At 38.8% G+C, this 9,711-nt stretch overlaps 1 protein-coding gene across 1 annotated transcript; it reads left to right on the top strand.

The window, feature by feature from the left end:
• The first annotated feature begins 7,140 nt into the window (after positions 1-7,140).
• LOC128737244 (odorant receptor 49b-like) lies at positions 7,141-8,339 on the top strand. Its single transcript, XM_053831849.1, has 2 exons — positions 7,141-8,214; positions 8,283-8,339. Exons 1-2 carry the CDS (start codon positions 7,141-7,143, stop codon positions 8,337-8,339), a joined length of 1,131 nt encoding a protein of 376 aa, XP_053687824.1.
• The last annotated feature ends 1,372 nt before the right edge of the window (positions 8,340-9,711 follow it).

Genomic DNA, 9,711 nt, shown 5'->3' with positions numbered 1-9,711 from the left:
ACACTCCGCTTTGATTCAAAACTCAGCGGCTTTTGAGTGCCCCTCCGCCTCTATAATCTATAGTTTCTGTAGGCATAACAGACAATAGATATAATGGACAATACCTATAATGTGTATAATGCATAATGTGCGTCTCCCAGTTGGCTTCGAGATATGACGCTGGTCTAATAAGCCAGTCGTCGAATGTTCGAACCTCAACTGGGGGAGGCTGTTATAGTCAATAGGATTGTAGCAACTGGCCCTGCAATTGTCCTGCAATCTAACAGCTGGCTGCGAAGTCTGTCGTATAAAAACAGAAGGTCAAGTTTCGATAACGGAATGTAGCACCTAGGCTTTGCTTTGCATAATGTGTAGAAGGCAAAATGTATGGTAGGCACAATGGAAGTTAGGCAATCTGCCGTTAACTTGCAAAAGTTTCAATCGACTTAGTTTAAAAAAGCATTGCATGTAGGGTGAATCGGATAACCTACGAATGGACAGCTTAACCAGCTTAGCATTGACTTTATGAAGAACATTATTTTTATTAATATTATTCGGCAAGATTCAGCCAAGATTTGACCAAACAGGAATTCGCCCTTTCGTGATTCGGTCAAATACGATTTCAGCCTTCTGTGACGGTTGTAGAAATTCCATCACTTGGATTTCTTGGATCATTTGGATGCGTTGATGAGAAGGCTAGAGAAACTACAGACGGTAGATAAAGTACAGGCGCGCAGAGAGAAAAACTGCCTAATTCGGCAACCCTTTTTTTGTTTATTTTATTTTAACAGTTTTGGCAACCAGTCAGAATTGGATCTCTGCTCATTTGAAACCTCGATATGACGGTTCGATTGGTGTTTTGTGCCTTGCTTATTGCGCGTCTGTACTTTATATACCGTCTGTTGCGAAAACAAACAAGTTTTCAGTGATACTAGGTTTTGCTGAAAGAAAATCCGTAGTTTTCCGGTTTTATCAGAAGAAAGGGCTGTAATTTCGTTTCAAACTAAGAAGGGGGTAAAATTTAATCAACTTTTAAGTCAAGATATTGCTTCAAATGAAAATTAAACCGAAATTTATACTTCGCTTAAAGGTTTGTTAGTATAAAACATTTGTTGGTTTTGCTGAAAGTGTAAACTAATTTCGATGCGTTCTGTTTCCTGAAATACTATAGTTTCTTTTTATATGGATACGGTCCACTTCTTGATTGAATTTGAAGCGAATTACCGCTTTTTTGAATCAAATTAGTTCATGATACATTTCATTTTTCTCTTGATTTATTTAAGAACGCATACTTCCAACTTTCGTCATTCGCCATTTCGGTATTTCATTTTTGCTGTTTGTTTTTCGTCGTTCAGCTTCATTTTTTCTTTTTTAATATATGTGTTCTTTGTTGCCTTTTACTATCGTCTTCTTGTCATTTTCTAGTTTTATTTTTTGTTTTTTATAATTTGTTAACATTCACTTCATTAGGTTAACTCATTCGTGACTTATGTGGGGTTGGAATTTGAATGCACCGGGACTGACCCCTCGTTTTTTGTTGTCTTTTAAATGTTTTTTAAGCGTTTTTCGTTCGTTATCTGGCTATCAGATATTTTTACATTGCTTTTTGTCTCTATTCAGTGTTTTACTTGGTTTTTTCATTTGTTATTTTTTCGTTGTTTTCACGTCGTGTTTTCGTCCTCTTATCGTTGCCTTTCCGGCACCTTTACGCGGCTTACGCTTTCTTCGGGTCTTTTTTGGGTTTTTATCATCGTCCATCGTATTTTCGTCGTTTTTTGACATCTGTTTTTGGTATTTTTTACTATAAATTTTCAGCGGCTTCTTGTTGTTGTTTTAGCGTCGTTTCATTATTATTTTGCCGGGGATTCTTTGTTTCTTCATCTTTTTCATCTTTCCGCCATCTCTTCGCTGTCTTTTCTATTTATATTAGCCACATTTTTTATCGCTTTTAGAGGGCTTAAAAGTCCAATAGTTTTTAGTTATCATGTAAAAAGAGCATGTGAGTAATTCTTGCTGAAACGGGGCCACTACTGACACGAGGTCTTCAAATATTGGAACTTGTGCGCTTAATTGGTTGAAAATGGGTAAACAATAAGAACTACACTTTTGATACCTCGAAATAGTGAACCCCTCGTTCGCCAAGGGGCCTAACAGTTTCAAAAAAAGTTGAATTTTGAGTAAACCTTGAGATTTATATCATGAGATATTTAATAAATTTTCCATGAAACAACTAACAAATGGCCCGGTTCTGTAAAGAAGAAGAGCAGAAGGCTTTCAAATGGAGTAAATTTTTTTTGGCGGCCATCTTGGATTTGGTCGCCATATTGGATTTTATCAAAAAATGGCCGTTTTCACCATGAGCCCCCAACCGATTTTCATTTTAAGACCACTATTGGAAAGCTGAGGAAAAGTGCTATAAAAAACATTCATAAAATTAGATGTGCAATGGCATCAACTGAATAAAATCTCAAGGTTTACTCAAAATTCAACTTTTTTTGAAACTGTTAGGCCCCTTGGCGAACGAGGGGTCCATTATTTCGAGGTGTAGTTCTTATTTTTTAACCATTTTCAACCAATTAAGCGCAAAAGTTCCAATATTTGAAGACCTCGTGTCAGTCTTCAGTGGCCCCGTTTCAGCGAGAATTACTCATATCGAACGTTAATACATAAAGAACAAGGATTTCAGCTATCTATACCTATAAAAAAGGATTTCTGTCTGTCTGTCTGTTCCTATGTTCCTTTTAGAATCGAAAACTACTGAACTACTGAAAATTTACATGTAGGGGCTTTTGAGGCTACCGAAGGTTCTCTCGATGGCAAAAGACCCCTCCCCCCGCTAAGAGGGGGGGCTCTCATACAAATCTATGCCTATAAAAATGGATTTCTGTCTGTCTGCTCAAATGTTCCCTATAGAATCGAAAACTACTGAACCGATCGGCGTGAAAATTTTCATATAGGGGTTTTTGGGGCCAGGGAAGATTCTTATGATGGTTAGAGACCCCTCCTCTCACTAAGAGGGGGGGCTCCCATACAAATGAAACACAAATTTCAGCATAACTAGAGAATTAATCAAGCAAATGGAGCAAAATTTTACATGTGGGTATGTTTGGAGACAAGAATTTTTTCTATGGTGAATTGAGACCCCTCCCAACTTTAGGAGGGGGGGGGGGGCTCCTATACAAATGAAATACAAATTTCCTCATAACTCGAAAACTAATTTATCAAATGGAACCATATTTGGCATGTGGTGTTTTTGGAGGCATGAATTTTTTCTATGATGAATTGAGACCCCTTACTTTTTTAGGAGGGGGGCTCCCATACAAATGAAATACAAATTTCCTTATAACTCGAGAACTAATCAAGCAATTGAAGCCAAATTTAGCATGTGGGTGTTTTTGCAGGCAATTTTTTCTTCTATGGTGAATTGAGACCCCTCCCCTCTTTAGGAGGAGAATAATGACCCCTCTCCCTTTTAAGAGGGGGACTTCCATACAAATGAAATACAAATTTCCTCATAACTCGAGAGCTAATCAAGTACATGTGGGTGTTTTTGGAGACAAGAATTTTTCTATGGTGAATTGAAACCTTTCACTACTTTAGGAGGGGGGGGGGCTCCCAGACAAATGAAATTCAAATGTCCTCATAACTCGAGAAGTAATTAAGCAAATGGAATCAAATTTGGCATGTGGGGTGTTTTGGTAGCAGGAATTTTTTTAATGATGGTTTGATACCCCTCACCCCTGTGGTAGGGGGACAAGGACTGTCATACAAATAAAACAGAAATTTTTGCGTAACTCAAAAACTAATCGAACTTGAGAAATTATAGACTCTTTCATTAAACATTAATCAATAACAAGACCACCAAAAACCATCAATAGTAACATTAGATAATTAAGCGCGAGACGGCCACAGGCCGCGAGTGTTGCCGACGACCTGCAGTCGGAAGCGCTGGCCACTGCGGGGGCAGCCCCCCGTAGAGATCACCTCTATCTAGGTTTATTTATTTTTCTAGGTCTACTGACCGCTATTACTTTCCTTCAGTTGGGTCACCCCTGCGAAATGGTACTTTCTACGAAAAGATTTTCCGTGAAATGGTACATCCTGCGTAAGGTTTTTCGCGAAATGGTATTCTGCGATACTCTATATTCCGCGTTATGGTCAACCGAGAATTGGTGTTCCGTAAAATGGTATTCGACGAAATGGTTTGTAATGATGGCGAATATTCAAATGCTATCCGCCTTATTTTATCAGGCTAAGCAATGGGGGAGTTGTTTTCTACTTTACTGTGAGAAAAATTTGTATATTAAAACACCCATGAACTCCCCTGAAACTTGCAAAACTCAAGATTGTGACAAAGGTCATCCGAGATTCACGATTTATGTACAACACAGTTTAATTTGTGGCAATACGAAGTTTGTCGGGTCAGCTGTTTGGTTATAAAGAACCTGCTTATTGGCTTGTTTTTAATGTTCTGTCGCACTGACAAAATCATATTAGGAACTGTAAAAATGTGAAAAGAAATAGAAACGAAAATATTTCACCTTTATGCCGTATTCCAACCAGTAAAACATCGGTATGTATTACTATAAATGTGATTATACTAATGGTCACGATCAGAAAGAGAAAGTCTGAAAGGGAAGAAAGTTCTGTCTGCCATCAAAGCGAAAAGTGTAAGTTCGTATTGCCAGCATAACAGCATCTTCCGTAAATCTTCCATTTTTAATACACTTCTCATTAGATTAAACTATTCTGTTTGCTTCTGTCAGAAAAAATAAAGTTATGCTCTTCGGAATATTATTTACTACTTGTAGTGTTCTCGTGTTTCTCGAAACTTTTGCTTTTCCGTGAAGTTTACGAAAATCCGTAGATATGCTCATATCTTCCGCAGTTTATCCGCAGGTTCGTAGAAAATTCCTAAATCCGTTCAACTAAAGATAAATCCGTCGATCTGACATCACTGACGTATGTGTTTTCAACATACAATGTTCTACAAAAATATGTCTTTTGATGAGAGAAACAAGTTTGTAAAACATTATGATGCAACCATTAAATTTGAAGCAATTAGCGAAAAGCGGTTTTTATTTAAAACACCATGTGAGCCAAAAACTTTGAAAAATACGCCTACTATGTTTATAGCCAAGTTACCTATGTGTTCTTTAGCTACAACTTTGTCGAAGAAATTATTCTTCTAGAGTCTTTTTCTAATTCCCGTCGTAATAAGGAAAGCCATTCTAATTTTCATCATTCGCTGGATGGATTTAGTGAATACTCCAAAAGTTCTTGTACTGATTTGACTGAAACACACTTACCTTCCGATCCGTGAACTTTGAAATCACCGGAAAGCGATTATTAAAGCGAAATTACGTAACTGACTTTGTTTCTTAAATTCGTCCGTTTTAAAATCCGTCCAACAAAATTTTTCATCGTCCGAACTAAAAATCACAACAATGTTTACGAAGCTAACGCGCATGTATTTGTGTAGGACGGCATGACAAATGTTATTCTATAAAATTTCTGCAGGTCAGGCAAGTTTTTCTGGCTGTAGAATAACGACAATGCCTTGCGTGAGTTATTTTCATTTATGAATGACGGAAATTAAAACGATTAGTCGACATTGTCTTCTTCGTCGCACGAAAAAACGTAGGAAATTTGGCTGGTAGGACTTCTTTAATGATAAAAAGCATTTAAATAGATCTCAGCTCACTTTGATTGATTGCGTATGATAGACAACTAACTAAAATATTAGGGAATAACTAGTTTTGCATTGTGTGTCATAAAAATTCTGATATTTTTAATAATTTGTGTTGGATAGGACGGGAATAGGCAATTACGACGATGTAGCAACATACCCTATCTCTTTTCTATAAAAAGTTATTATGTGTTATGTGTTTACAAGCCAAACTGGAACTTGGTCGTTGATTTCACATTAATTGTGTTTTAGAGTTGAACAACTTTGCTGAACGTTGTGGGAAGCTATTATGAATCGATTAACCGCAAAAGTAAGTTTCCACTTAACTTTCGTTTCTGGGCCACTGTGCACTGTAACATATAGTTGTAGCAGAAAGTCAAGCTTCATGAATAGTGAAGCTTTATAAAAAGTTAAGGAACCACGGCAACTAATTCCCGTTCATGAATTCCCAGTTACACATTTTATAAAAAGTAGGGAACAATTGCAGCGTGCCATTTTTTACGCTGGTGAATCAATATTTCTCCCTAATAGCTATCGAAATAACCAACCAATATCTAAAAACCATCAAATGAAGGAAAAAATTGAGTGATATGTGAAGCGTAACGGCAGCATTCATTGGGCTGCGTGTCACACACGCGTCACCCGGATCACACCGTATCCGAAGCGACAAGCGTCCGGGAGGTCCGGCTCCGGACGAGGCAAAGCAAAAAAGCAGCACTGAAGAAACTGCTTATGTTTACATGTTTTGACAGGTCGATTTCTTCAATTTTCACTCAAGCCGGACCGGCGATTGATGATGACCGACTGTCCTGAGATGTCCCTTTGCTATTTTATCTGCTCGGATCCGGTCCATTGACAGTGAGAACGTAAACGTGATGTGCCACCACGATCCCGGAACGAGGGCGGAAGTTAGAGACCGTTTTGTACGCTTCATTGAGTCGTTGATTGATTATTATCGGGTAATGAGCTGTATAGCTGGTATTGCGGCGGCGAGGTTGACGGGAATGATCTTATGACATTGAAGGAAGTGAAGAGTCTTTTACGGTTCTTAACGGGTCGAATGAGGTTTAAGATGTAGAACGAAGAAAACAGTCGTATTACGTGTTAAATCGATCTAAATGCAAGATTCAAATATGCATGGAGTTTTTTTCTGCTTGATCCAATTATTTTTACGATGCTGCCCGTTACAATATTGAACCGCAAGGTTTTCAGTTTGAGAAGTTGATTCTGGGTAGAAGAAAGACAGTAAGTAGGATTTAATTTAAATCAATATTCTTGAAACTATACATTATTGTCGACATCTGTTCAAATTCCCGATGTACTTTACCAACGAACCATTCCAGATGGCAACAATCACATCTACATAGTTTCTCTTAATCAACCGATTCATTATTCAGCATGCAGTAAATCTCTTTATAAACGATTCAGTTGCTCTAGTCAGCTCACAGTTAGCTTTTGGAATTACCACCCAAATGGATCCCAAGTTCGAAGCGGCCACCAAAATTGCTCGCTACGCTTTTCGCGTAGTCAACAGCGATGTATTTAACGACCAATGGACCCCGAACTCATGGTCGATTACTGCCATAGTGCTACTCTCCATGGTGCCAGTTTGTACCATTTTCTGGAAGAATCCCGCGAAAATTTCGACAGTCATACTAACGGAAAACATAGGACTCACGTTCGTTAGCTTGCAAACCATCCACTGCTTGTTGGAAATCATCGTCAAGCGTAACTCCTGGAAGAACATAATGAAAGAAGTCGAACAACGTCGCTATCAGTATAAAACTCCGAAATCATCTCCGGTATTCGATGAATTTTACCAACGCACCGTTCTGTTCAGCAAGTTTATCTACGCCATGTATTTCTCGACATCCTGTTACTATTTGTTTCCGATCGTTGCAGCTGATCCTGAAAAGTTTTACCTTCCATTTGGTTTTACTCTACCGCTGTTGGATGTTAAAACAAGCTTGGGTTACTGTCTGAACTACGTTTACCAAGTTCTGATTGTAACCATATGCCAACATTCGTTGTGTGGTCACTTCAGCACCGTTACCGTGGCTGTTCTATCGGCCTGTTGTCAGATTCGTTGCATTAAAATACTTCTCCGTGATCTGAATGAGTTGTTGAACAGTCCGATCGAACAACCGGAGGCCATCCGGGAATTGCTGGCGGAAATCATCAATTTGCACGCCACGAATATTGAATTCATCCAGCGACTGCAAAACCTGCTTTCCTGGGTCTACTTAACGATCTTCATTACTTGCGGCATGGTCACCTTCAGCACACTGAACATGGTGGTTGATAATCCATGGACCTCTGCTACATTTCTTTTCATAGGAGGCACCGGTTCCGTACTATTGCATTGCTTCTACGGTAACATGCTGCTGGTTGAGAACGACACCCTTGCGGATGCTTTCTACGCCATCGATTGGTACTGGTTGGCGGTACGTGAACGGAAAGCGTTCCGGTTTACTCTGGCCAACGCTCAGCCCGACATGCAGCTGCACGGTATATTCGCACCGGTCAATCAGGCCACTTCAGTAGCGGTGAGGAAATTTGGTTTTTGATTGACATTTTTTTGGGCCAAGCTTATAAAGGGTCGTTTTGTTTGCAGATCATCCGAGCAGCCTTTTCGTACTTTTCGATTCTTATGAACTTCAGCTCAGAATAGAAGCTGTGCATTATGAAGAGAGAAAAATCATAGTCGTTTAGTAGTATGACCTGCACTCGCAAATGTTAAGCATTGAATAAAAATTGCAATTGTAACTTATAACTGCTGGCTAGAGAAAACTGCTATCTTCAACCATATTTGTACTTTTGTTGGAGGATTACGTTTCGGTGGTTGAACGGAAATCTTAATCACATTTGATTCTGGTAGAGTAAATACTTAATGGATTTTTGGAATTGTCCAGGTATAGAATTGTTGTATAAAATTTGATAAAAGTCGGGCCTAAAGATGTAACCCGCAACTGTCTCAAGTCCGTAGAGGACTACCGGTCTGATTAGCGTTTTGTATATCGTCAGGTCTGTGCTGTAGCGGCGTATGCTTCTTGATCGAAGCGTCTTGCGGAGGCAAAAGTTGGCCGACTTCCAGCGTGACTGCGTCGTAGCTAGAATCTCCTTACTCGTATTGTTGTCGGCGGCGGTGGTTTTAAATCATATATTATTAAATTTATTTTTATTTTAAATGGGGTAAATCATTTGTATTGGTCTATTACGTTATTTTATGTAATTTTTCAGGCGTAAAACGCGATATTTTTAGTCGCAGTTGGCTCAAATGTTCCACCGTGTTCCACCGTGACATGGACATGAAATTAAAGCCACTACATCATAACACTTAAAGTCGCTGAGATTGGCTGCGCATACTTGCGCCTTTTTGAAATAAATCACCTTAAAATTGACTAGAAAATTATATAAAAACTGTAACAGCTCAAAATCCTATAAAATTAGAGCTACACTCTCTTCAGCAAAAAGATGTATTTTTACTATATCTTAAACTTTTCCATACATCAAAACTACGTAGAAACGGAAGTAAGCAAGAAAAATTAGGAAAACTGATATTAAGGGGGTTTGTTATTGTGTAGCTCAATATCTTTTTTCCCTTAAGGGATAGAAACTTTTTTGCTGCACCAAATACTCTTTAAATAATGTCCTCTACCACTTTTCCTCAGGCACTGTTTATTTTGGACCTAAAATAAAAAAGTTAATTTCTCTATTTATTGACCCACCCCCTTAATGTAATGTTTTTTTTTATCTAACAAAAAAATACATTAAAAACCAAGAAACTTTTGCGAAGACACTAGTGCGGAAAACTTAATCGTTTCGCCGCAAAAGCTAATGTCCGCCTATTTTTGAAGCCGTCCCACTGTGCGTCGGTGCCTTGTGCACGTGTAGGCATAAAATAGACCCTACAGTTCATAGCCTCTTATTCAGTAACTCCTATTCCTACGTCCTCGTGGTACCAGCCGGGATACGAGCAACCTTGGCGGAGATCGGGTAACCAACCCCGGTGGAAGCCAAGGTCGTATGCTGACAGGAAAGGA

Source organism: Sabethes cyaneus, chromosome 1, assembly GCF_943734655.1.
Source record: "Sabethes cyaneus chromosome 1, idSabCyanKW18_F2, whole genome shotgun sequence".
NCBI classification, from domain to species: Eukaryota; Metazoa; Arthropoda; class Insecta; order Diptera; family Culicidae; genus Sabethes; species Sabethes cyaneus.
This window is presented reverse-complemented; position numbering and strand designations above follow the sequence as displayed.

Excerpts from the sequence above, each read along its gene's own strand:
- LOC128737244 (XM_053831849.1), top strand. The coding sequence starts at position 7,141 with ATGGATCCCAAGTTCGAAGCGGCCACCAAAATTGCTCGCTACGCTTTT. Across the intron at positions 8,215-8,282 it reads ATCAGGCCACTTCAGTAGCG|ATCATCCGAGCAGCCTTTTC; the intron begins GTGAGGAAATTT and ends TTTTGTTTGCAG.